At 42.6% G+C, this 27,966-nt stretch overlaps 1 protein-coding gene across 2 annotated transcripts in view; it reads right to left on the reverse strand.

The window, feature by feature from the left end:
- Positions 1 to 697: 697 nt before the first annotated feature.
- NUP214 (nucleoporin 214) overlaps positions 698 to 27,966 on the reverse strand; it is a 38,114-nt gene continuing 10,845 nt past the window's right edge. Inside the window, exons 14-36 of one of the 2 annotated variants that reach the window (XM_079324111.1) lie at positions 27,778 to 27,866; positions 27,381 to 27,470; positions 26,891 to 27,040; positions 26,505 to 26,663; positions 24,324 to 24,427; positions 23,672 to 23,851; positions 23,167 to 23,252; positions 22,982 to 23,065; positions 22,413 to 22,658; positions 21,595 to 21,759; positions 20,997 to 21,105; positions 17,697 to 17,772; positions 16,933 to 17,041; positions 15,877 to 15,979; positions 14,281 to 14,354; positions 10,811 to 12,559; positions 9,332 to 9,402; positions 8,676 to 8,829; positions 7,211 to 7,360; positions 5,796 to 5,967; positions 2,394 to 2,536; positions 1,551 to 1,575; positions 698 to 909 (exon numbers count right to left, since the gene is read on the reverse strand). In XM_079324111.1, the coding sequence (XP_079180237.1) occupies positions 876 to 909; positions 1,551 to 1,575; positions 2,394 to 2,536; positions 5,796 to 5,967; positions 7,211 to 7,360; positions 8,676 to 8,829; positions 9,332 to 9,402; positions 10,811 to 12,559; positions 14,281 to 14,354; positions 15,877 to 15,979; positions 16,933 to 17,041; positions 17,697 to 17,772; positions 20,997 to 21,105; positions 21,595 to 21,759; positions 22,413 to 22,658; positions 22,982 to 23,065; positions 23,167 to 23,252; positions 23,672 to 23,851; positions 24,324 to 24,427; positions 26,505 to 26,663; positions 26,891 to 27,040; positions 27,381 to 27,470; positions 27,778 to 27,866 (4,322 nt within the window). In that variant the 3' untranslated portion in view covers positions 698 to 875. Of the gene's footprint in view, positions 910 to 1,550; positions 1,576 to 2,393; positions 2,537 to 5,795; positions 5,968 to 7,210; positions 7,361 to 8,675; positions 8,833 to 9,331; positions 9,403 to 10,810; positions 12,560 to 14,280; positions 14,355 to 15,876; positions 15,980 to 16,932; positions 17,042 to 17,696; positions 17,773 to 20,996; positions 21,106 to 21,594; positions 21,760 to 22,412; positions 22,659 to 22,981; positions 23,066 to 23,166; positions 23,253 to 23,671; positions 23,852 to 24,323; positions 24,428 to 26,504; positions 26,664 to 26,890; positions 27,041 to 27,380; positions 27,471 to 27,777; positions 27,867 to 27,966 lie in introns of both variants that reach the window. The other variant, XM_079324110.1, reaches the window with a different exon arrangement.

The following is a 27,966-nucleotide window of genomic DNA, read 5'->3' on the forward strand; positions in this document are numbered from 1 at the left end:
AGCCTTCAGGGCATTCTTTAAAACATTTGTTTAGTACGTTCAAGCAAAAACACATGAGAATTTCACAAATGATATTGACTAAAGTCAAAATCTAAGGGAAAAAAAGCAATCCCTGTTAGACAAAAAAAAAAAAAAAAAAAAAAGTATCCAACAGTAGAATCCAACAGCCAAAGCCAAAAAAAGCAAAATCACTAATGCCTCTGGATGGAGGTCACATGTCTGCTTCCAGGGCCAGAAGTTTTCCCCAGAACCTGAGCTCAATTTTTTTGAGTTCTGTAAGATTTACAGAAAGGTAAAAATAGGAGAGCTTTTACTTCCCACCTCTTTGCTGAATGTTACTGCCATGGGAACGTGCTCTGCACGCTGCCAGCTTCTTCCCAGATAATTTCCTATTTCTCCACTAAGCCTCTGGCTCACACATGACTCAGTTTCAGCACTTCACTGAGATAAGCATGTGCCCCATCCTAGACTTAAAATTAGCAGGGCAATCTCAGCCCCTTCTTCAGAGCCTGGGATAATCAGGCATGCTATTAATGAAAAATGTGCTGGTTTATGTCAGGAACCAACTGGAGCTACTCCCTTGTGAAGGCAAGGGATGGACAAGAGAAAGCTGAGCCCAGCACAGGGCTGGTAAACCCAGCACACATACATCTCCTCTTGATGCAGGGAGATCATAAACCCTTCCACCACCAAAACATCAAGCCAGATAAAATAGTTTAATATAGAGCGAGAACAAGTATTGCATAAAAATAAGCAAAATCTTTTTCTTAAAAAAAAAAGGTCTGAGAACTGGTATTTAGAAGAAAAGCTGGTTGGGTATTGATCATGTGGGTGACTCATGAATGCAGGAGCTACAGGAAGAGTTCAGGATGTTCCTAGCTTCTCCATCCACTAAATCCAGAGGAAGATCTGTGGAGCAAGATAAAAAGAAAACCACAGAAGTGAGTGCTAGAGCCTCCCTCAGGCAGCATTAATTCAGCAGATCTCTCAATCAAACCTCCAGTCTCCCTAGTACCAGGAGCTTTTTATGAGAACACAAGAGTATTTCCATCCTCTTTTACCTGAGCCTGCAGCAGCACACACTGACTAGATGTAATTTGGCTTATTCTAGAGCCTGCCATCTGCAGAGAACCCTGTTCTCTCTGACAGGGAAACAAAGTTTAAGGAACTTGCTGGAAAGGATCCAGCCAGGCAGAGGCAGAGCAGATGACAAAGCTACTCTTTAACTGTAAATCATCATCTCACTTCAGCCACAAAGGTACCAATTTATTTCATTCCTTTTTTCAACCTGATAAATGGAGCAGATTCCTGATTCACACACACAGCCTGAGCACACACATCATGTCCTTGAGAGGTGGAAAAGGAGCAGGATCCAAGTGGAAACTTTCTCTTAAGAGCCTGGACTTTGAGCTCTGCAGCACCACCAAAATGGAAATCAGAACTAGTATTTAAATGCTATTTTCAGAGTTTGCTCTTGTAAAGCATTCCACTCTTTATTCTGATTGGATTGGTACTTTTAAGGAAGAGTTAAGACACAAAATGGTACTTACGTGTTAGGTGATCCAAAACCAAAGCCTGAAAGAAAAGCAAGATAAGAAAAATAGTTGGTAAAAGGGAAAATGAATGTGTGGGATTTGTAGTAAATGTCCCCTCCCACACACAGATTGAAAAATATTTCTTTCCTGCCTTAGGCCAGGGAAAAAGGATGGGCAAACAATGAAAGTCAAATCTCCATCTACAAGAGAAGTGACTTGCCTGCTCCTAAGAGAGCTTGGCTTTCACTGCTCATCAGGCAGGTCATTCATTAGCAGCCCTGCAGACAATGTGCCTGGTTTGCTCCTCTCTCTCTCTCTGAGCTGTTTCTGGAGGTGGTTTGTGCTTAATGCAGGTCCCTGGTGTCAGGCAGCCACCAGAGAACGTGGCCTTGCACGGGCTCTGCTCTGAGCCCTGCCTAAATCACTGTGGCTTCACTGAACTGCAGCACTGAAACACTTGGCTGTTGGTGTTCCAGCTCAATTTTTCAGTGCATATTCCTCTGACACTAAGTACTTACAGCACAGATATACCCAAGCACGTGGTACTGAAGAAATATTCCTTATTTCTCAGTATTTTCCTTAGAGGAGGAAGAGCATCTCCACAAAAAGGGGTGCAAAGCAATGATCACCTGAGGTGTGCAGGGAAGTAATGATGTGCTGACATTGCACACAGCAGATCAGTGATGGAATCAGGAGCTGGAAGCTGCACCCCACCCTGCACCTCAGTTCTGGACATGGTGCCTTCCCTACAGCACCACCAGGACTAGGCAGAAATTTGGCAGGGAGCTGGATTCCCACCCAATTTCCAGGGACAACCAGACAGATGGGGGCTGTTAGGGTGATTTTAGCCTCTCCTACCTCCTCCACCTGTCCCAAAAGCTGAGAATCCACTGCTCTGTGTGCCAAAGCCTGTGCCCTGTTGGGACAGGGAGCCAAAGGTGGGAGTGTTTTGGTTTGCCAAGGTGCCAAACGATGCTGTGTTGTTACTGGTGCCACCAAACCTGCAGGTTTTAAAGAGAAAATCTGAGTTTGCAAACATCTTCTCACACTGGAAGTTTGTCCCATACCCATGATAACAGTGCATTCCTTAAATGAGGATACATCAAAAGGTGAGACAATTTATATCAATGAATAATTGTTCATTTTGGAAAGATTTCCTGGTTTGGGAGGGACTGTTGTACATAAAAAGGTCTGTTCAGCTCCCATTCTTGAAGGCAAATATGTTCATGCTTACACAGGGTATATTTTCAAGTGCTTGGAAATACCAACTCCAGCCATCAAATGGAATATTTTAGTTCATACTGTGTGTGATTTTCACCAGAAGTACAGCATTGTTTTGCTTCACAAACAGGGCAGCAAATGCAGACTTGAGAGCTGCTCAAAGCCAGAGCACAAACCAGATACAGAACCCAGATTCCCAAATTTCAGAGGGTACTTTCCCCATTGCCCAGAGAAATCTGCAGATCTCTGAATTCCTTTCTCTCTCCAGGTCACTTTGAACCACAGTGCTTCCCTGAAGATCTGTACCAACCTGGCATTTCTCCCCACCACCTCTAACTAATCATTTCCCTAATTGCTTTTAGGGACTGAAATGAGAAACACTTTTATATATGGAAATGTGTCTTTCTCCACCCACTCTGTCCAAGCAGGCAGCACAAAGCTCTCAGTATGACACACTAATGAGCCCATGACATGCAGCATGGTTCTCTGCCCTTCCTTCCATTCTGAATGTAAGAAACATTCTCAAAGAACAACCTGCAAGTTTAACTTAAACTGGGCAAAATGCAGACAAGAAGATTTCCAAATGACAAGCTCTGCAAGTGCACAACAATCCTAAATCCCAGCAGCAGCCTGAGCAGAGCTGGACATGTCACATTGTGCCAGCTCTGCAAGGCTGTGCCTCCACAAGCTCCTGTCACTTCTCACTTAGAACTCGACCTGACAGCATGTTAACCCACCTCTCCAGCCATCCACATCTAGGCTTGAAAACAGCCAAAACACAGAGTCACATCCAGAGCTATCTCTGCAGATAAAGGACAGCCCTTGCAGCAATGTGACAAGCAATTCACCTGGCAAAGGGCATCACCTCTCCTCTCCAGACACTGCCAAGTGTGCACACTGCTTCCAGACAGCAGCAGGCACCAGGGGCAGCTCAGACACTTTGCATCTCTGGCCCTGCTTTGGCTCCTCACCTCTGCACCTGCAGGCAGCACTCTGGAACACAGTGTGCTTTTCTCAGGAAAAGCAGAACAGATTTGTTTTTATTTTTTTTTTAAAAAAAAAGCAAGATTGGGTGATGTGTTTAGAACAAGAGGTTTTAGAGTGCTCCATCTACAACACACAAATTCTGTCTACTTGTGGAAGGAAGATGAGGTGAAAATAGTGACCAGAAAACTTGTGGTTCAAACTTCTACAGCCAGAAGAGGCCTGTTGGAAAGGATGCACACTGTATAAGTAAGAAATAGCTTAATATGGACAGATTTTTTTTCCAGACACATAAAAGACATAAAATGCAGTCATTGCCTGGTAATAATCCAACCTATCTTGCCCAGATTTTCAGATCTTTTGTAAAGCTGCTATGCAAAACACAACTTGAGGTTAGTTTATAAAAGCAAAGCATTATTTGCCCACCAACAGCCTCTGAAGAAGTGTAGTGGTTTCTATTTCTGACACCCCCATCGTTTATTGAGTGATGCAGTTTTCAGAATTGAAGCAGTATGAATCACATGTATTTAAGTCAGCAGAGTATTCTCAGGAACTTGGAGCTAATACAACACCATGTACTTGCAAGTAACTTCTTCAGAACTGGGATTTTTAAAGTTTCACTTCAAGAGAAAGCAAGTCCTGGACAGATGCTACATTATACTGCAGAATTAAACTATTGCTCAACATTTTGTGGTGAGATTTGGATTTTTGTAAAGCTGCCTGGGAATTTTGCACACTCTTTAAAAAAGTTTTAAAAAACAACATCCTCAGGGAACTCTGAAAATATCAGACTGAGTCTGTACCTTTCTAGTAGAGAAAAAATTGTCAAAACTTCCCACAAGTTAAGAATTATCTTTCTTGAGTCTGCAGACTGCTTATGCAAGACCTCTTTTTTTTTCCCATCAACATGCTGCTTATTCTGAATCCTATTTTATCTTTATCTTTAAGCTCTCCATGTTGTCACTGAGCACATCCAGTCTCAGCACAAAATCCTGCAGCACAATGGCTGATGTTGGAACTGAACAAACTACCAGTTGATTTAAGCTAAGTCATCCCTACAAACACATTCTTTGTGGAGATTCAAGTAAGCTGCCTGTATTTTCACCCTTTCCAAAGGGACTCCTCAATCTGCTGTACATTTTGGACAGCAGGAGCACCTGAAATCTTGAGGTTTCCTTCAGGAAACCTCCCCCAGCTCAGGGGTACCTGCCCACACCTCACAGGGAATCAACAAGCCACACTTCTGGATGTCCCCCTGTGCCTCATGTAAAGGCAGTTCCTCCTGAAACCAGACAAAGAGACAAACACTTGTGAAATATATAAACACTAAGACTGGGGAGACATCCTGTTTCCTCTCCTCACTGGAAGTTTTTCTCTTTTTAATTGGCTCTGTTCAGTCTGTAAATGCAGGACATGAAGGAGTGCTGCTGGCTGGTGGCACAATGCTGAAGAACTGCATTTGCTGCCTCCTGCAGCAGCTCCTTGACAAGGTTTGGAATTTTGTATTTGCTGAACAAAGCAAGGAATGATGTGCTGTCTGCTCTGGTGCCAAGCACAGGCTTAGGGGGTACAGGAACAGGTAAAAACAATCAGTGAGGGATAAATATAAAGCACTCTGGGAGCACAGACTGTTACAAGTGCTTCATCCCACAGGTGAGAGAACAGCCTGAATTCTCATTAGCATCTCTAGCCCAAATCTAACCAGAGGATAAAGTGTCTGGACAGAGTAACAGATAACAATAATTGTTATTTTCCTTGCTAAGCATAGTTTGTTGTCCTAGATTTGCACTCATTAAATGCCCACAGAGAAAATACCCTGACACAGCTGAAGTTTCAACACAGAACTTATCCCCACTAAAATAATCACACACACTCTTTCCTTTGGGCTGCGAGTTTAGTTTAGTTTTACACCTCAACTGATTTTTGTCTTTTAAACCAACAAACCAAAGACACTTTGAGCTTACCAATCAATGACAGAACATCTTCATGTAAAAGCAGAGGTAAACAAGCACAATCTTGTCATGCAAGAAGGTTTTTTTTCCCCCCCTGGCTTACCCAAATCCTCCAGCGCTGGCTGCTGCCGTCCCCTCGCCGAACACTTTGCCTCCCGTTGAGCCCAGAGGGCTTGAAAAGGTTGGGGCTGAACCGAATGCTGGCACCCCTCCAAACCCAGGGGATCCCCCAAAAGTGGGAGGGCTGCCAAACACTGGAGCAGCACCGAAGCCACCTGAGCAAAACAGAGGCAAAAAAAAAGGGCAAAAAAGAGTATCACGTAAAGGGTAATGAAGAGAGAAAACAAAGAGCAGCTTGCAGAGTAGATATGGGGGGGGTTTGTGCTGTCATGGGGACACCAAAGCTTTTACAGAACTCATTCCAGTCTGCAGGGTGTTTTGTTGTAAAAGATATGGGTAAAAAGTGCCTAAATGCATGAAAGAAAGCTGCAACTGGCAAGTTTCCCCCATCTCTTAAGATCAGAGAATAAATGCAAACTTGGGTTTTAGGGGCTTCAGTGGTGCTAAGATTCTGGAGGCAGGCTATGATCTAAGCCTGGTTTAAGTGGTGGAAACTAAAATGGAAGGATTAAATGCCAGGTCAGTGGAACTGCCTGCAGAGAATCAAGAACTTATCTCTGCTCTTGGCAATTTTTGTTCAGGGTTTAACTGCCTCCTGCAGCTCTGAATGGATTTTTACCCAGATTATTTCATTCTATGTTCATCTGCTGATATTACTGGCCTGTTTCACATGGAACATGAAGGACACCTGCTCTTTTATTTGACCAGGGATGAGGATGGGATGCACTGCACATTTTAATACCCAGGGTGAAATTCCAGTCCATGCCAAGGTAATGGATACTGTTTGGCTGTAAACACAAAAGGTCTGGAAAAAAAATAAATGCTAGGCCTGAATTATTTAAACACAGATCAGGTATTTTGTTACCTCTATCTCTAGAAAGTTAAGAGCATTTATCCCAGGGGCTGAAGCTTTGGTCAGCAAACACTCTCTTTAGCAATGCATATTAACATATTTCACTTTCCTTTTCCCAATATTTTAAGTAGTGAAACAGGGATAAAAGAGGTTACAAAACCCAGAGCAAAGTTTTTAGGATAATATTCCAAGGAAGTATCTAAAATGGGAAATATTTATTCAGTTCCATGTTCTGTACTCTTGACTATACAGAACATAAGACCAGAACTAAATTACACAGCCCTCAGCTCTTAAATTGCAACAGGAATTTTTGGAATGAACACCTGAGGATGTGGCTTAGTGGATGCTGCATAAGAGAGAGTAAAATTCTACCTTGGACCCACCAGTTAAAGCTCCACTCACTCAGCCATTAGTTATTTTTTTATTTTTGTTCAGAGACAATTCCTGTCCATGCACAGAGTCCAGGCTGTGGACAGCCAAGTGGCAGAACAGTAAATATCTCCCAGACAGTGAGGATTGTCCCAGTGGGTGCATTCCCAAAGTACCTGCTTTGTTAGGACTGGAGAACCCAAAGCCTTGGGAGGCCACACTTCCACCACCAGAGCTGAAAGTGCCTGTAGGCTTCTGCTCTCCAAAGGAGGAGCTGCCAAAGCCAAAAGTCTTTGCTCCACTGTTTCCAAATAAGCTCGAAGAATCTGGGGAGATGAAGAATATTTATAAACAGCCAATACTCACAGCAGACAATATTCTACACTGCACTTCATTAGCTGAAGCAGGAGAGAGGAAAATGACTTGTCTTTCCCCAACCCCAAGCACACAATGAACATCCCACTGAAAACAACACTGAAAACAAGTTTTTCTTATTCTTACAGGGCTCTGTAGCTGCACCAAGATCCATTGTGGATCTGATGGACCATTAACAACCCTTTATTGCTGAATCTAGTAAACCACCAGGAGGGATGATTTGTTTAGATGCATCCTGTGCCTCAGTCAGTAAATGACAATTACTCAAGTGAGAAATCCCAACAGCTACCATCAGTCTCTCCACACAACACAAATATCAGCAAACCACAAATTAAAGGTTCTCAGCTGCTTTGGCAATGCTCAGTATTTCTCCACAAGATTATCTAACAGGACCTTGAAGTAGGAGCCAAACTTTTCCAGCCTTACTGAGAAATTACTCATTTTTTATCCTTCATAACCCTACAGGGATTTTTTGCATCTAGAGGCAGGACACAGAATAAGCAAAGCTCTTCTCTGCTGAACCATCTGTTTTGTTTCATCACAAAACCCAGAACTGCATTAAATGATTAAATTAGCAAGGTTAGGAAACTGACCTCAACCATTAATCCCAATGGATCATTAAAGATGTAATAAAATAAATGGATTTTCTCTCTTAATGCTTGAAGTGCTACTTGTAACCACTTGCAGCACTAATTTTACAGTTTTCCTTTGTTTCCTAAATTTCATGTTCAGCCACTGCTTCCCCTTCTTTGTGTTTTCTACCTGCCTATCCATATGTCACAGCAAATTTTGATAAAGTACCTTGCATGTGCTGCATAAAAATATTAATTTTTAGGCAGAGGTTAATCAAAATTCTGTTCCTTCAGAACATTCATTTGATTCTTCACAATTTTTACAGTCTTAGGGCAATGAGAGATGATCAAAGCTTTCTAACTTCTACCCAAGTTGGAGGCAGAAATTTAGTGACAAGAATTTAGAGTATTTAATTTTAGGAAGGATTTGGCCAAGAATTCTTTACAGAATACAGATATTATTCACACTTCTTGCATCTGCTTGTTTGTTTCAATGGCTTCCCTACTTGTTTTCCGTAAACCTAGAAGAAAAATTCTGGATTACACATCACACATACTCCAGCTACTCCCTCAAAGCCTTTCATATTCACACAAAATTTACTCAAAAACAATTAGCAGCAGCAGAAGAGCAGATGGGATCACAAAAGCAGATGGAAATCACAGCACATTTTGCATTCTTGTTTTGTTCACTTACTCTGGGAAGCTGCAGATCCAAATCCTCCACTGGAGGAACTGAAGGGATTCTTATTGGCTGCATCCTGGCTTGGCTTTCCTCCCAAACCACTGAAGAAGCCTCCACCTCTCCCACCACTTCCAGCTCCAAACAAGCTTCCAGTGGAAGAAGATGGCTGCTAGAACACAAAGAGGACAAAAAGGGGATTTAAACAAAGTCAAAGCAGTGTCCCCCCCACAAGGCTGCTCTGCTGGGCCTTTTCTCTGGATGTCTGAAGGGGCTGACAAATCAACCAGCAATCAACTAACAAAATGGAATGCCATGAAATTTTATTTAAGTCTGTCTTAAATCTTGTCTTCAGCACAGAATAATGCCTTTGAGACTTGCCCTACACTTGCCCTACTTTCCACTTAGCACGGAAAAAAGGCAGGAGACTTACTGCACCTATCTTATCTTGCACATGATAAAATGTTTGTGTCTCCATACCCCCTGGAGTATTCATGCAGATGCTGCTTTGGTGCTTACTACAACAGCAAATATCTCCAGTACAGACTGGGACACATTGTATTAAACACATCAAACTGTATTTTTTAAAAATATATCAGAAATAGGGAGCCCTGACCAAGTCCCCCACATGTTACAGCCCTTTGTTTCTACAAAAAGCCATAAATACTTGCCTGGCCAAAAACAGTGCTTCCAGTATTTGCTGCTTGCCCAAACACAGAACCTGTGTTACTAGAACCAAAACCTAAGAGAAAAAAGAAAAATTAACCACCAGAACTATGACCAGAGTGTAAGACATTGAGGGGGGTGACACTGGACCAGGACAGGTCTTCTATGCCAAAACACAGGGACACAAATGATGTTACCAAACAAATACAAAGCATGTGCCAACACACAATAAATTACACTGGAAGTTTATATGAAATTCATTCTCATTCTCTCTCCCTGGCCAACTTAATAACAGACAACAGAAGGTCTTTTCACTTGTGGGATTGTTGCTAACACCAAGAGAATTGGATTTCTGTTAACATGGCTACAATAATGCTGCAAGTCGTGCACAAGCACTGGAGCATTCTGATTGCCCTTGTGTAAAGAGGATCTGAGCTTTGTTACTTGAAGACTCCTGTTAAAGATAATGAAATGTTTTGATTAAAAAAAGAACTCCCCTTTCCATTTCCCAGTTCACTTAAATGTGCCTTTTGTAATAAACCTTGCATTTCTATAATTAGGAACACCTTTCTTGAGCAGAGTTCACTTCCCACAATTTAACTATTCTCTGCTACTGTAGTTAAAATGAACAAGCAGTTGCCTGCAGTGCCATCATTTTTAATTAAATGAACCTAATTAGTTTTTCTTCCTTGCAAATACATGCTCTCTATTATTACTATGCACTTGCCCTTTTTTCCTGGGAGCTCTCTGAAGATTGTACAGGCAAACCTTTGGAAAAGCCCCAGCAATACACTGAGCATGTGAAGAAATAAAAGGGACTGACCAGGAACTTTGGTCTGTGCAAGAATCCCATTTAACTGTGTGGACAGGTAGCTGATGCTCATGTTACTGCTGTATTTAATTTTGAGATGAAAAGATTTAATAGATTTTTCCCTGCAAACCCATCACATTGAGGGCTTAAATTTCTTTTGGCCATCCTAGCTGATGACACAATATTACAGCTGGCTGTAAATCCACTGTTGCATGTGTTCAGTGCAGGCCACTGAAGGAAGTGCTGCATCTGTATTTATTCATTGCCTTGGTTATGGTCTCACAGCTGCTCTGCCCCTTTGGTGCAGCCATTTACAACACTGCCAGTTATTGTGCAACAAGCAGCACAGTATGTAATCCAAAATTAAATCAAGGTAGACTTGTAAGTATAAAATGAAGGCAGGATTGGATGACAAGGCTACCCTCAGAGGCCTGCTGATGAATAGTGAAGCACAGCAAAAGCTTCTTTTGTCTCCAGCATTAGTCTGCTTCTCACATACACTGCAGCTCCTGTTCTTACTAATCAAAACCAAACCAAAACAGAACAAAACCAAACCAAAAAAATGAAACCCATCAAGTGCCATAGGGGGAGAAAAGGCATGAATGCCATCCTGCTTTCCCCAGTGATACACTCCAAGGCAGACAGTGGCACTGGGACAAGGATCTGCTCTTACCTGAGGCCTGGCAAAAGCTGAAGCCAGCAGAGGACGTGGTGGTGGTGACAGCAGCAGTGCTACCAAACACAGATCCCCCTTGCACAAAGCCAGTGCTCTGCCCAAACACAGGAGGGCTGCTCTGCCCAAAGAGCACCCCACCCGTGCTGGCAGGCTGGCCAAAGGAGAAGGAGCTGCCACTGTTGGTGCTGGCTGGGGCTCCAAACACATTCCCACTGCTCGAGGCTGCTGTGGAAGCTGCTGGCTGGCCAAAGGCTGGCATTGTCCCAAACCCAGACTGGCTGAAGGTGAAGCCACTTGAAGAGCTGCTTGCAGGTTGTCCAAAGACTGGTGCTTGCCCAAAGGCTGGCTGGCCAAAGCCCCCCGTGGTGGTGGTGCCAAAAGCAGAAGTACCAAAGCCTGAGGTGGCAGCCTGGGTGGTGGCAGTGGCTGTGGACAGAGTGCTGGTGGTCAGCTGCCCAAATGGAGAGGATGCTGTGGTACCTGCTGGGAGCTGTCCAAAAACAGGTGGTGTGGAAGGAGTGGCAGCTGCTTCCCCAGCAGGCTGGGTGAATGCTGAGCCAGAAGAGCTGGAACTGGGTGGCTGAGAGAACACAGAGGAGCCTGCAGAGGTGGGGGCAAACACAGAGGCACCAACAGCTGGACTCTGCACACCTGTACTAACATCAGAGGTAGCAGCCAGAGCACCTGTGGCTTCTGCAGGAGAGGCAACACTTGCAGTGGAGGTTGTTGCTGAGACATTCTGATCTGGTGGGGCAGCTGCAGAGACAGCAGGAGGCACTGGGGCCTTCAGATCACTGGTGGAGGTGGCAGCAGCCACGGGGTCAGGGGGAGGTGGTGCCACCCCAGAGCCCTCAGGGACAGTGTCCCCAGCTGTGGCCTGGGGTAAGGTGGGTTCTTTCAGTGCCTCTGAGAGCTGTGCCTGGGGCTGTGGCACTGGAGGTGAAGACCCAGCTGCTACAGCTTCATTTTCAGATGGTTTCTCTGAGCCAGGTGGTGATTTGGCTTCCCCTGCAGACTTGCTGGGAGTTGCAGCAGGGACAGCAGTTTGTGATGAACTTGAGAAGCCTCCAAACGGGAGGGATGTTGGAGCAGGGAGAGTAGAAGGGGTGGAGGTGGATGTGCTCACACTGTTTGTCTGCTGAATACCAAATGAAAAGGTGGGTTTGCTGCCACCAGAGCCTCCAAGATTAAACACCCCAGAAGAACCTGTGCTGGTTAACTGAACATTGCCAAAGAGACTGCCTGTGGCACTAGTGCTGATGGACAGGGATGCTGTGCCAGCTGACGTGACTGATGTTGAAGCAGCTTCTCCAGCTTTTCCAAGTGCCAGGGGAGCAGCAAAATTAAACCCAGAAGGAATTGTAGACACTTTAGCTGACTGTGTTCCTGCAGCACTGGTAGTTGGTGCTTTACTGGTGGTCTTGGCATTATCATCTACTTGACCAACCCGTAGTCCTGAGAAGCTTCCAAGAGTTTCCCCAGCTAGATTGCCCTGAAACAAGTGATCTCCTGGTTTGGATGGAGCAATATCCAACTTGCCAGAGGTTGTGGGGGGAGCAGAAGATGATGTTGCAGCAGCTTTGTTTGACTGGGTGCCATCTGCTGAGGAGCTACCTCCCACCACACCTCCTGGAGCACTTGCTGGTTTGTGGGACCCAAAAGCAAAGGAGGCCTCAGGAATTGCTCCAAGTTTGGAACTGCCAGCAAACAAAAATGAATCTGGCTGGGCAGATTCTTTTGCAGGGGCTGTCAGGGAGAGAGACAGAGGCAACAAACTGAGTTAGGGTATGCAAAGCTCATTTATCATTCTTGCAATAATGGTTCATTTTAGTGATTGAGACTGTCAGTGCTCCTGCCTCAAAACCATAAAGCCTCTGTCCATCAGGTAACTGCAACCTTTATACTCATACAGGACACAGCAGTGACACCTGAAGCCTTTATGGCCAAGGTGACAGTAACAAACACTGTTACTGTCACATCATGGCCTCCACTTAACCATCCTTCTCTTTAAGTACAGACAACTCCAGCCTTTGGCTCCTATTTCTTTTTCAGCAGTTTGATAAAAACCATAAAAGACCTGGTTACTACAGATAATTTTCTACTGACACCACTGTCACCCCTTCTTACTTGGTTCAGGTAAAAAATTCCTGATATTTACTACAGCACTTTCTTTTTAAGCCAATGGCTCAGAAGAGTTAAGGTCATAAAAATACTTTCTGACACTTGAAGAGTCTCCTACAAAACTTTACAAATTCAGCTATTTATAGACCAACCAATTTCTATACAGCCTGTTTTCAGCTTTGAAAAACTAGTGACAAACTCTCAAATGTAACATAAACTGCTGTCCAACAGTGTGAAACTGTTGAAGTTGTTTAAGGGAGACTGGGCTAGTTTTATTTAATGTACTATCATTTCATTTCTGAGCACCAAACAAATTCTGACCTGAAAACACTGCATTGGTGTTTGGACAAAGTACAGGAAATCTGCATGGAGATCAAACAACAAAGAGCAAAAGCTTCTTAGCTGATCTGGTATTATCCTCGTGTTTTCCCCTCTATTAAGTGTATTTAAGTAACTGACACTCCATAATGTAGCTTTTTTTTTTTTCCTCCTGAGGCCCTGAAATTACATTCTGTAGTTCTTCCATTACCAATTACAGAGACAAAGGTGCTCCTAGCAGTTCACAGAACAAAGTACCTGTCCTCACACAATGCTGTGGCTTACAAGTCTGTCTCCTGCACCTCCCACTCCTGCCTTATCTCTGTTATTTACCTAAGCTTTTATGTTAATCTTCCAATTTTAAACCCAGTTCATTCTCTCTGCTTAACATCAAGAGTATCAGTAGCATTACTGCAGCTGTGATAATCTCAGGGTAGAAACAAGCCAAGATTTTTAAGAAGAGGTGATATATTTTCTCAGAGATGCCAATAACATTGGATGCAAATTTTTGAATGTGTGATCTCATCTGCAAGACTGAAATTAAAAGCAGAAAGCTTCAAAAAATATTACAAAACAGATTTTATCAGCTCCCTTTTATGAGACTGGGCAAGTAGGGTCTACCTACATGGAAAAGCAGCCTGTGTATTGTCACTTCAATTTTAGAAGCACCACAAAGCCATTCTAAGCACTTCCTTCTGATTATTAAATGCTCACTGGGTAACAGCTCTATGTCAGTTCACCTCAGCAACTTTAAATCTACATATCAAAGACAGCATAGGAAATGACCACAGGTGTTACCCTTTTCACCAACTAGTGCCTCTTAAATATTCTTGGCAACAAATATTTTGTTTAATAGATCTGGGTGGCCCAGATTTCTGTGTATTACAGGAAGAAACCAGAGCATGTATGAAATATTATTGCAATTTTAATAATAGAACTGCAACATAGAACAAGAACCACATGAATTAGGAAGAGGAAACACTCTGTTAAATGGAAGAGATGCTGTTTGCACACTCTCCCAAACCAACCTTGTGAGGGAGTGAGGCTGGGTGGTGTCTGTGATGAAGCAGCTGATGTGACACCACTGAAATTAAATACAGACCTAGGAGGAGAGAAGGAGAGAATGACTTAGCTCCAAGTGCTGATATTTCCAACCATATGATGAGCACAACTCTGAGACTCAGATTTCCAGTACAGACTTGCACAAAGCCAAGCACACAGGAGCAGTTTGTCCAAGGACTAAACAGGGAGAGAGAAGCACACACACACACACACACTCCATTTGCTTCCTCTCTAAAAGGCTTCTAGAGGGTTAAAGAGAGTCAGGGTTCAAAGCTCTTTTGACCACTTCTCATCTTCCCATGTTCTTCCCTTTCTGCTGTGTATTTCTTCCCCATGCACCAAAACCTGATGGATTTGGGGAGACTGGTGAGAGGAGAAACCACAAGGGCAACTAGAGTTTAGAAGAGTTAAAAGGGAAGAGTCAGTGCATGTGCAGAAGGGAATAACTGGATACAACCATCCATCAGAAAGCAGATCACTCATAGCAAGACAGAAATGAAAAGTTATCATGACTATTTTACACTGAAAATGTTTTGTCTTGCAAAAATACTGTGATCATTCATAATGAGTCTTGCAGAGATCTTCATTCCCTGAGGCTTTTTAAGCTTTCTCTGATTCTCAAAGACCAGCTGCTGATAGAGAAGTCAGGCCATGGGACTAAGACATCACTGACAACAGCACTGTATTTAGCACATGGTTTACACACTGAGGCACTGCACATGGGACAAAGGCAGGGCTGTTTGCTTTTTGAATCTGAATTTCCATCACTCAAAAGGACTCTTTTTGCCCTCTGAAGAGCCCAGCAAGACATTAGCATCCACTTAAAAAACATGCAGAGAGAAATGGGTAAGACTGAAAGAAACCAGCCATTTGAATTTGTGTTATTCTGAAATACTTAATGTTGTACCCTTAATAGAGAAATTCACTTGAGTGTTAGATGAGCAAACATGCAGAATTTCAAACAATCATTCCTAAGGAATTAGCCCTCTCTCCTAAATACAAGATATAACCAAATAAAGATTTTTGCCATCCCTGAAATAACATTCCATAAGAGATTTCAGAGTAACTGTATGTTCATAACATGTGCCTTGCTTTTTGTTGTTGTTATGTAACAGATATCACCAGATGGCTTGGGGCCCCTCTTGTCACCTTCATGAACTGATTGCTTTTCAAGCCAAAACACAAAATTTGTTCTGCTTTGTAAAGATAAATAAGCAATTCAGAGTGTGACCATCAGGACTGATTTCAAGTCCTAACTGGGAACTTGTTCAACAGTCCACTGTAGATAAACCCCAAAAAACAAGCCAGTCATCCTTTACTCTTGATCAGTTATACACTGAAAAATCCCAAAGCAACATGATATTGTGTCTCACAGACCTTCAGACCTCACTCAGCTTTCCACAAACAAGCTCTTCAAAGGACTCTGGTACAACCCCTGCCCTCCCAGTGTCACATTTGCAGGTGCCATTTTACAGCACTGCACAGCTTGTAGGTAACACCTGCTGTAACAGCCAATATTCTTATTTAATGTCACAACAAAGAAATGTAATGTTCATACAGACCCTGCAGAAGTAAAGGAGAAGGTTTTGTTAAGCTGTGAAGTTGCTGCTTGTACTGATGTCACAGTAGAAGAAACAGCTGTAACTGTTTTTACTGTCCCTTGTCCTGTAAGTTACAAGAACAACAAATAAATATATTTTTAAAATATATTTACAAATAAAAAAATAAACAAAGCACCCTGTCATCCATCTATCAGAAAAGGAGGGATTAGCTTGCACACATAGTCTTTAATTTAATAAATTTCAAATAAAAAAGAAGTACTATCATATTCAAGAGCTGACATTTTCAATAAACCAAAATTTAAGAAGCATATGATTCCAGCTATTTTTACTGCTTCTTACCCCTGGCAAAGAGGCAACCTACATCCACGGATTAAAGGCAAAAGACCAACAGAGATGGATTTCAGACATTTATGCAAGAGGCTTATAAAACCATGTCCAATGCAAGCATTATTGTCTAGCTCACATTAAAAATCAATTGCTTTCTTTCCCCTAATGTTTCCTCTTTCCCTGTTATGTTGTAAAGTGAGCATTCCTTTCTTTAGAAGCTTCCCAACTTTATGAGACTGATCCCTGTGTCTGAACTGGCTCTGAAGTTGGTCCTATAACTCAAAGCCCAATAGATCCTTCACTGGATTTAGAGCAAGCTTGTTCAGGTCCTTCTATAATGCTGTGTGTCTAAAAATCAAATCAGCACATTTAAAATGTTTAAAATCAGCAGGACTTTAATGTTTTAAGAACAAAAGATCTGCTTCCACAGTAGCCTTGTGTGCTTTCAGCATTTCCTGATAAGAGTTACAAGTCCTGGGTGCACTCTGAACAAGAAATTGTGTCACTGAATTCTAGATGCAGGAACAGACAAAACACAGGGAGTAGAGAAAACAACTCTCCTGCACTTCTGAACCTTTGCTTTACATTCTCCCCCTCAAGTTTGTCACAGCAACCTCTCAGTGGAGGCAAATCTTTTCTCCTCAGTGTCCTCATTCTCTGGACTGTGTACCCTGACATGCTGCAAGAGACATCCAGGCCTTATTTCCACTTCCACTAAAGACAACTTACCTGAGATCTTGTTGCCAGATGATGCTGGAGCAGCTGTGGATGCCATAGGAGAGGGGGCACACACAGAGGCAGGTGGAGTCTGGCCCTTCATTGAGCTTGCCAAAGGTGTCTGAAAACACAGCACCACTTCAGGTCAGTGCAGTCTGTCCATTAAAAAAGCTCCTTCTGACATTGGTTTGGCATTATCAAGTGTCATGCAGGGACTTAAGGATAAAATAGAGGTGGGTGGTTGAAGCACTTAGAAGAGCTCTGCAATCTTGGGCCTATTATGTCTTGACACTTAAACACAGGGTCAGTCCTCAACCTTTTCAACAATTCAGCAAGCCTCCATGGGCAACAGCTCAATGACTCCAGAGGACAAAGACTGCTGCACTGGGTTCTTTTGATGCATAGATATAAAACCCAGCAGCTTGTCAATCATTAAGCAATATTTTCAGTAGAATAACAGGGTAATAAAGACTCTGTCCCTTGATTGCATGTAACTTTCTTTTTTTGGGGTGAAATTTTGTTGTATCTACCTAACATAGCTTCCTTTGCTGTTAGCTGCAACCCTTACTGCAGCAAGGGTAGGGCCATTAGAAAGCTGCACATCTCCAGAAGAAAAGAGAAAAGGCAAGACATAACATAGATATGCACTGCTGAGGTCACAGATACAGAAATGGTTTGTCAAGAATGCAGAGCCAGCTATGAAAATTAAACCTCCTAACTCTGCTGAGCATGCCCAGGTAAGAATTCCACAGGGAAAGGGTTCTATATCAAAATACCTGTTTAGCTTGATTTGTAGCAACAGTTGCCAAAACTTGATGGACTGCCTGGGCTGCAGAGTGAGGTACAGATGATCTTAAAAAGAAAAATTAAACAATTATATGAATAACTGGTCTGAAAGAGGATTTCTTCTCCTCTCAAAAAGCACAGCTCCCAGAAGCCTTGAACAACAGCTGCTATTAAAGATTCCACACACAACTCCAAATGAACAAATCTGATTAGAGAATAAACCTCTTAAATGAATCAGCCACATTTAACAAAGGAAGTCTGTAAATGTGTTTAAACCTCAAGACTTAAATGATCAGGTCTTCTCCAGACACTCTTGTCTCTGAAGAGAGTCAGGGCTTTCTATTTCACAGGGAGTTGATGAAAAATCAGCAGGTAAGGGGATTACAATTTTATGCCTAGTGGATAACAAATTTAAGCAGCTTCCTTCACAATGTGGAGTCCAGACACGTACATGCAATGCTTAGAAATGCTGAGTAAGGAGACAAAGTTGGGAGGGGGTAGAGGGAGCATTTCCTGCCTTTGAAATGTATTATAAACATTGACAAAGACATGGCAAGCACTATGATAAAATTAACCTGTATTGTACATTGCAGATTTGGTGGTGTTGACTGTGAAATAAAAACCCCCAGGCAATTGCAGCATCTCATGGGGTGCAGGATTTTACCTTGGTCCTTGGGGGCACAAACATATCAAATCACTGTGACCTGGGAACAGCCAACCAGTTTTAGCACCTCAAGTCTGTGGCCCACCAGGTTCAGAAGTTTCACTGGCCAATACCAGAAGATTTCAGAAGCTTAAATTCAACCATGACTGCACTCTCCTGGTGGCAAAGCCCAGCTTTCTTACCAGACAGGTTCTCCCCATCTTGACTTCTTGACCAGAAGCTCCCTAAGGCAAAAACCAATCTCTGGCTGAGGCTGCAAATCCCAAATAGTGAGCAAATTTGGGCTTCCACATCATGAGGATTCCCAAACTGCATTTACTGTTTGGTCAGCAGCAGGCCAATCCACAGGAATTTTCTACCATATTCCAAAGGAAGAGGACATATACATACATACATTTGGTCTTGGATATGGTTTTGTGCCTTAAACAGCTTTGTTTTACTAGGAAGACTTTTCTTCCTTCTTTTCAGCAATGACTACTCCTTCTCTACATTGCATGGCCTGGATTTGCCCTCTGCCCAAAGCAGAAGTCCAGCAAACAATGAAAACTTCAAGATTAACACTGGAAAAAGTTGGTGTTGGGATGGTGCAGCTGTAGATTTCAAGCTTAATGCTGAACAAAGAAGAAAACAACATAAAGTCTGTGAAATTCAAGAGAGGGTGGGACTTGATCTCAAGATTTGACAATGCTGTGAAAATTCTGGGATTGATTTCAGTTGTGGAGAATGGATTTTTTTGTACTGAAAACTATGCATTAGTAACTGGACTGGGAGCACCAATACACTGAGTCACAGGCCACTGAACAACTGATAACAACTGAAAAATCATTTCTGCTTAACAACCAAAGAGTGTGTTGTGGCAGCAAAAGGAAGCCAGGATGTCTGAAGTAGCAAAAACTGGTAAATTAACTTTGCTGGGTGAATGCTCTTCATTTTAGTGCTGAATCTGACTGGCAAGCACAGTTCATTTGGGGAGAATTTTTAGAAAGTACATTTTTATGAGGTCAGCTATAAAGTAAGACTGTAGAAAGCCTCCAAGATACCAAGCTAGCTGGTGTTTTATAAATTAGAGAGATCAATCAATACTGCCAGTCTAAAACTACTTGAAAGTAAGACAGGTCTTTAACTACAGTTCAAGTGAAAACCAATCTCATTACAAATTGCTCACTCACAGCCTTTTCTATGCACAGCCAGTACTTTCTACCTTCTACATCACAGTTCTGATGAAACAGAGGTGGAAAACTTTTCATGGTCACAATACCTCTTTTAGCCAAAAAATTCCCAAGCAGAGCTGCCTGCAAATCTGACTTTCAAAAGATGTAGCAATTCCCTTCCTCATTCCAGTTTATCACTTTTAGGAAGAAATAAAATAGCAAAAAATGTGCCCAAGCTGTTTCTCAATTTAAATACAAAAGAAACCATGAAGTAAATGTCAAGGTCAGCAGTTGAGAACCAACCACTGTGAGACTGTTCCCTTTTTAAAAAGCTGAACCAAAGGAATTTCACCTTTTTTCTTTGACAGTGAAGAGTACACACAAATGTGTGAAAGCCAGTGGTGATGCAACAACAGCAATTGTTCCAGGAGCTGCACATGCAGCTCACAATTATAGGGATACAGCATTTGCAACTCCCTATGTGGTGAATTTATCTCTCCTCATGCAGTAAGCCAAACTTTGCACAGATTTTTCAGTAGTGCTCTTGCCTCCCCAGCTCAGAACTGGCCATGCACAGCCCTGGTCTTTAGCAACAGCAGGAACTTCAAAAAAAAGACAGTTTCAAGGTTATTACAATGACAGAGAAAAAGCCTAGTCCTAGGCTGGTGACAGAGCCTAGATAAGGCAGAAATCTCTGGAATGAGCTAAGCTGGCTGCTGTCTGCAGGAAGCAGGGTAGGGAAGCCAAGTGTTACAGCTAATTCACAAGAAATGGTAACAAATTCAAGGTTAAATACCAGAAGTCAAAGTTCATAGTTTAGTCAGGAGGAACAGCCTTGCAGCTTGGTGGTGTCCCAAAGTGACTGACCCCCAGTGACACCCAACCCTTCAGTCAAAATTCTGATGTCAAAACATTTGAAACAAGTTTCCAGAAAAACCAGAGCACAGTTCTGCTTCCCTTCAGGGGGTGAATCTGGGAATAGACAGAAGAGTAACTCCAGAGAAGGTTTTCTCTGCAAAGGATGACAAAGCAGAAGGAAAACATGGACAGCCTGCAGTCACAGACCACACTCAGTGACAGAGGGCTGCAATCCCCTCACTGAAAGGTACAACAGAGGTAGTGATTGGAGAGATACCAGGGCCAAATTTCATATTAGCAGTAAAACCACTGACTCCCAAAAGGAGAGGATGCACATAAAATGCATTTCACAGACAAATGGAGAAGGAGGTTAATACTGATCTTGTCATTTGTTCAGGACAAGCCATTAGCAAATCCTTGAATGACCTGGAAAGATCTGTCTTTCTTTCTTAATTCTTTCTTTCAATCCACAAACCCAATACTCCTGTCTAAACATATCCACTTTAGGTCTTACACAGCCAGACTCACTAGAACACTGCTACTGCTCCCCACTGGCAGATGTGCTCCAGTGCAAATGCTACCAAAGGCCACCAGAAAGAAGGGCAGCACTCACTCACCCTATTACTGCAGAGACTGCTGGAGTCAGTGCACCAGGCTTGAGCTCTCGAACATTCACCACCTGAGGAACATTCTTCAGAGTAGATTCAGTCAAGGAGGTGCTCACAGCTTTAAGGAACAGCAAAAAAAGGAGGGGGGAAAAAAATGTAAAGATAAACTCCATATTAAGCATTTAATTTCATTCAATATGGCATGAATAATTCCAGAAAGATCCATCCAAGATTCTGGAACATATATACTGTACCTGGCCTGAAACATTTGGAACTTCAGAATTCATTGAGGACAAGGACAAAAGAAGCTGCAGCAATCTGTATAGTTGGTACATTTTTTGTTGTTTGCAAATCTAATTATTATGAACTCTCTCTTACCAACATTGTAACACCTTCTATTAACTGAAATGGGAGTTTCTCAGCTATTTTACACTAGCAGCTTACAGGAAAAAGGAAGACAAAGGAACACTGGGTAGCTCAGAGGTGCAACAACCACAGATGTGCACCATATTTTGTTTGATGATCTCTTCCTCTGAGAGCACTAAATCCCTGTGAAAGCCCCATTCAGCTGCTCAGAGGTCACTTGTGCAATTAGCCATTCTTTTACCTGGGGACTGGTTAGCAGCCATCTGCCTCTGCAGAGCTGCAGCAGCAGCTGCTTGTGGTGCTGGAACAGTGACAGTGGGAGCAGGGGCCCCGTGTTTCACTGTCTTTGTTGCAAGCATTGTACTGTCTGCCCCTTGTGGGATGATTCTGTTTGAGGTTGTAGGCACTGAAAAAAAACAGATTAACAAAAGTATTAGTTAAATGTTTCTCTGTAATCAAGGAGTCTTTGAAAGTCTTTGCTGAACTGCAGTTCCTCTAAGTACACAGCTTCCTTCTGACAGGAGTGGTGTGCAGGCTATTCAAACAATCAACACAATCTGTCCCTGGCAGATTCTGGTGTTTCCCAGGGAATTTACTAAGTCTCAGTAGATTTTATTTCAGAGAATTAGAGGACTTTCAGTCTGCTGTAACAGACACTTCTGCTGACACCTTATTTTCCTCTCTGGCTGCAGAGATTAAAGAAACCTCTCTTGCAAAAGGAAAACTGAGTGCAAGACTTGCTAGGCTCAGAACTCCTAACCTTGGTCACATCAACCAAATGCAGTAGTACTCCAGTTTCTTAGTCTTTGGGTCACTGCAATCTGAAAGAACCAAGCTATCACAAAACCACAAATCAGTGAGTCAAAGTGCTTTAGTGCTTTTAGCTCAGGTTCATGAGGTTACAAAGCCACTCTGTTACTCCTCCTGGGAACCTGGCAATGTAAATCTGTACCCTGCAATCTCATTTCTCCAGGGCCTGAAGGACTGGCAGTGGATAAAACAGTAGTTAAAGCTACCCACAAGACCTCACTGAGAAGAGACAATGCAAACATAACTCACACAAAGTACCCAGAGAGAGGGGCTGCTTCCCAAAGGACGGAGACTGAGCCATCAAACCAGGCTGGATTGAGGGAGTTCGGACCACAGGAGCATGACGAGGGACTTGGACTGGGGCAGCCTCTTCTTCCTGGTCCACTGCTTGAGAATCATCATTCTCCAGTGACTGGGAAACTGAGGATGTTGAGCTGACTTCATCCAAATCTTCGTAATATCTCGTGGACAAGAAAGCAGATCGGGACAAACTTGCTGCAACATCAAAAACAAAATTCAGTATTAAGCTGAGGGAGCCATCCACTGTAACAGCCATGACAAATACACTCTATTTTAGGATGGTCTCCTATTGGCTTATTTTACTCTTGGATTGATAGGATTTGACTTCTGAACTGCCTGGAAAGGCAGCCTTCAACCAGACAGCAACTGTAAGCAAATTCTCCTGAGAGCACATGGGAGAACAGGACAAGAAAAATAGGGGTTAAGAAATCAAAAGTTAATTTCAGGTTTCAGTCCCACAGCAGGTAAGTCATCCTCCTGGAAAGCATTTCAGAATTCTATGGTAACTAAAGGTTTACCTGGAGCTGTAGACCTAATTGGTGGAGTTTTCCTCTTGGCTAGAAAATTCCTCAGCTGTGCCTGCTTCACTGGGGATAACTTAGCTGGAAAATGGAAGACAGTCATTAGTCTACAGTCAAACTGCAAGTCAAAAAGAAGCAATTCACATTTATGGTGTGAATGCCAGGAAGAAAGGATAAATTACCAGGTGCTTTGGGCAGAGGTTTGGCATGTGATTTCAAAGTAGTTTTCATCAAATCGTTGCGCAGGCTTTCAAGGTCACTGTCAAAACTGGGACAAGGCAGAGCAGTGAAAAAACAGCAGCAGCAAAAAGAAACCAACCAAAGCAGGAACAAAATCGGGCCAAAGTAGCCTCTAGAACCACTAGCATATCTGGAAGATACTCTGTGATGCATCTTTAACTATTTCAGAAACTTCAAGAGCCATTCACTCCTTCCCCTGAAGTCAGACACACAACCAGCAGTATCTCAGCCTGGAGGCTCTATAATCTAAAACTCCTTAAACTTTTAGGGGAAATTTCTGCTAAGCATTAAACAATACAATACAACCAATGAGTTTCTGTAATACCTGGGCATGGTTAACTATAATCTTTAGGAGATCCTGTCCTGCCATACCATGCCCACAAAACATCATTCTCTGGAGGATGCACCTGGGGGCAAGAGAGGAGGAGGAATTCACATTCCACCTACCTCTGAGCACTGTTTAGAGAGGTATCACTGGGAACACTCCACTGAGATGTCTGGTTGTAGAGGCGGAGCTGCTGCAGGCTGTTCACCAGGTGGTTCAGCCTCTTCCTCTGCTGGTTGATGATTTCCCGGTTGTTGGCCAGGGTGTTGAACAGAGTCTCTCGCTCAGGGACTATCAGACGCCTGCAGAGATCAGATCAAGAGCAGGGATAAGGACCATTCTGTGCATCTGGGTCACAGGCAGGCAAGCAACACCAATGGTTTAGTGCTTCTGGCTACTGAAGCTCAAGAAGGTCAATCACCAAAGCAGTTCAGTTCATCTCAAATACAGATTTCTCCTTGCATATGCTGCCAGTTTATTTATTTAGCTCATTTGCTTCAAGATGTTTTATCTATTAGAAAGGGTTTCATTAGCTGCTATCAATGAATTTCTACAAAGCTTTCAGTTTTCCATAAGCACTATTTGCACTGTACACACAGACACAAGCTTGAAGCCAGAGAGTCTGAACCTATGGCTCCCATTAGGTGTCTGAGTCAAGCTTTACACTCAAACTTAAAAAAAAATCAAACTGTTAAACAGAACAAGGTCTTTGTTGATTATAGACTACTTCCCAATTCACTGCTGCAGTTCTGTACTCCAGTTTCAATTACTTACTTCTGCTTTCTCTTCTGCTCCAGGTGCCAATCCCACTCCAAATCCAGAACGTCGTTCACATCCTGAACAGCAAATTTCACGTACTGGTGCAAGCGCCGGATTTCCTGCCAGGCAAAACAAAGTGAGCTGTAAATTCACTGCAGAAATCTCAGTTTCAGCTGAAGGAGATGAAGACTCTGGGCTCATTCAGTCTAAGCCATAGAGTACTTGGCCATATTTCTGTCTGGAACGTTTTAACAGCACAATAGAACACAAAAAATTGGTGAAAATTTACATAACAATCAATGGGGTACACACAGGGTTTGGCCTGGACATTTCACCTAAGCTCTCAACTAAGAGAAATACTGTCCATAATATTGCCAAAACACTGCCAGGTCTTTACCTGAAAAAAAAGATTTTACAAACACCAGGCATTATACAAAACAATCCTCATTTCAAATGCCACTTCTAGAACATGAGTCACTTGCTCCCATCTTATAATTGTTAAAAGTTTCAATGTTGTAAGTGATCAAAGCTTTGCAGGCTACTCACACAGCTCCAGAATATTAAATTCACAGACTATGATTCATAAAAGCACTCACAAATGCTCACACCCCCACATTAAGGCAAGGAACTAATTTAACTTCTATAGGTAAGAAAATAAAAATAAATAAAAAGCAAGGAGAGAGAGTAAAGTGACTTATCCATGGCTTGAATGAGCCGTAGCTTGACCTCCAACCTTGCAAAATGGAAATGGGAACTGCAGTTGGTTTCAGCTCATCTCAACAGAATATTCACCTTAATATAATGAAGCAGCCAAAGAACACAGCTTGGGAAGAATTCCACTGCAAATGCTTTCAAGATATAGCATGAAATTCTAATGGGACATCTCCAACCTGAAAGCAAATCCAGTCCTGCTGTGGGCTTAGTTTTAAATGCTGCCAAACCCAGGTTTCCTTTCTCCAGCATCTACATGGCAGCAACTCTCTGGACATCAAATTGACACACTGGACATATCAGAGAAGTCTCAGGGTATTGAAAACCTCATTGAAAACTAAGACACAATGCTGCCTAAGGGAGCTTTTCTCACCCAGGAGAATGGGGATGATGCAGACTGAGCAAAATTTCAGAGTCAGCACAGAGCTTCCTCAAAGCCAACTTCCACAAAGTTCACCCAAAAGCTCTCTCCTTCCATTCCAATCCACTTCCACTTCTCTCCCACTGTTATTCTTTCCTCATGGTCCTTCCTCTACACAGTGAAACACATATTTCAAGATTATCATCTCTCTGAAGTCACAAGCATAAGCTTTAAATGTCACAGAGATGTGCTAGACATCAAAGCAGGCATGCAATTAAGACTGTGAATCAATCAACAGAATGCAGGTGAAGATCAGAGATCAGATCTAAAAGAAATTACTTTGTGTCAGCTGATTTCTAATAACTGCATGCATGATCTTGATACCTACTGCCACAAAGATGACATTCAATTATACCTTCAACCTGCCAGTCAAACCTTTTGAGGGAACTTATCAGTGTATAAAAGACCAAGTATTATTTGTAGGGCACATTCACTCTATTTTGCTTAGGGTTAAATAGCCTTCATCACTAGAGCTGTAACAAAAAGTGCTTCACCCCTACTTTGTTCTTGTCTTTGAAAGCCTCTTTATGTACTGCTGGTTATTTTCCTTTGTGCCCCAGCTTTTAGAATATCATTAAGCTTTATGCTCCACCATCCATGAAATTAACCACACAATTCTGTAAGTCATAATAAATCATCAAATTGTTCCATAAGGCACTTGCTGAAGATAAAAATAATTCCAAGAACTCTTCTATAAAGTGTAGGAAAAAACCCAACATTCTTTTAACTGAAATCCTTGAGCAAACACTACAGGCTGAGAGGGAACAGGATGTCAAGAGTCACATTCTAAGATTAGAACAGACTTGGATCTCAGGTGAACTACATCCCTTCAGAAGGAGTTTTGAATCATCACTGCAAATGGCAACAACAGAGAGGAGCTTTAGGAGAGGATTTCCAGCATCTCTTGCAAACTCATGGAAACCAAAGCTCACCACACACTTACTAAACCATTTACTGAAACAGCAAATACTTTGGGCAGAACAACAACGTTGGGCACTTCAACACACACTAAGTTTTACTTTATTTAAAGCTCTCTATCAGAAGTTGGCTGACATGATTCATACCTGAAGCTGTGCTTCACTCTTGGGATCCAAAGGTTTCTTATAGAGCAAGTGTAAATACCCCGAGCTACGATTCTGTTCGTTCTGTTCTTTAGCCTCTTCTACCCCTGCAAATCCCTCCAGCAGGGTTGTCTTCAGAATACTGATATCCCCATGAAGTGACTGAAATAGAACAGATGGGACAAGGTTCAAAATAACATTTTCTATTGCCATTTCTAGCACAAGGGGTTCTGCAAGCATCTGGCTGAAAGCACAAGGCCAAATGCCACCCCCTCATTAACAGAGCAGAGTCAGATTTTCCATCTACAGCTCAGCTGTAGCAGGTTAAGGAGGAACATCAGGTGAGGAAGAGTCACTGCTGGTTCACAGCTTGAAGATACTCTGCTCACCTCAGTTGTCTCTTTAATTTCCAAGAGGAAGGTGTGAAGATCATCTGACTCAGTTCGCAACACTTTCATTTCCTCTGGAGTTCCAACTTGGAAACAGGCTTTGGATGTCCGAGCCTTCAGCTCCTCCATCTCCTTCTGAAAATGTGCAATCTGCAAAGCCAAGCAGAACAAATGGCAGCCACTGAAAACACAGCAGGGACTGGAACAAATGTCTCAGCTCTTGGATCATGCCTCAACTGCATCATAAACACTGGTCACTTTGCAGCCAAAGCAGGAAATTCTTCTTGAACATTAACAGGAAAGAATACTCCATCTTCTCAACACAGTGACTGAAGATGATTGAACAGGACACACAAATAACTACAAACCAGACTGATCATCTTATGAAAAATTTCCATTCTGATTCCTAAACTACTTACAGACACCATCAGAACACAGCTGAACTGAAGTGTTTGTGTCATTATGAAGAAAACTGCTTGAAAAATCTCACCTCCTCCCTGATTCCTGCTATAACAGGGTCTGACTCCTTCCATTGGTGGGTCTGTTTCTCTAAAGCTGTGCTGGGGAGTGCTGATTTGCCCTGGGGAAAAGAAAAAAAGATAAAACCAAAACCAGTATTAAGGATATATCCATTGCAGTGGGGAGCTTAGAATATCAAAGGCCTGGTGTGAGAAACTCCATTCAGACACCAGACACAGATCATAACATAGGTCAAAATACAGTTCTCTGAAGACATGCAGAGAACATTGTTTAGAAACACAGATTTGCTACTATTTCAAAATCAGAAGTTAGCTAATTCTTTGACCTAAGAACACTAGTTCAGTCCAAGGAATTCTAAGCCATGAAAAACATTCACCCTCCAAAGAACCCAGTCAAGTTGCTGTTACCTGAGCAGGGCTTGGCTTTGCTGCTGATGGGGTGATTTTGGGTGTTTTCTGCACCAAGGAAGCTGAAGTATTCTGAGCAGGACGTGCCACTGAAATTTAGTAGTAACAACAGTAATTGATGAACATATACAAAGGGCTGTGATCAGAAACAATCACCACTATCAAATCCAAAAGCAGTAGTGCTATGCC

The sequence above is a fragment of the Erithacus rubecula genome (genome assembly GCF_903797595.1).
Source record: "Erithacus rubecula genome assembly, chromosome: 21".
In the NCBI taxonomy this organism is placed as follows: domain Eukaryota; kingdom Metazoa; phylum Chordata; class Aves; order Passeriformes; family Muscicapidae; genus Erithacus; species Erithacus rubecula.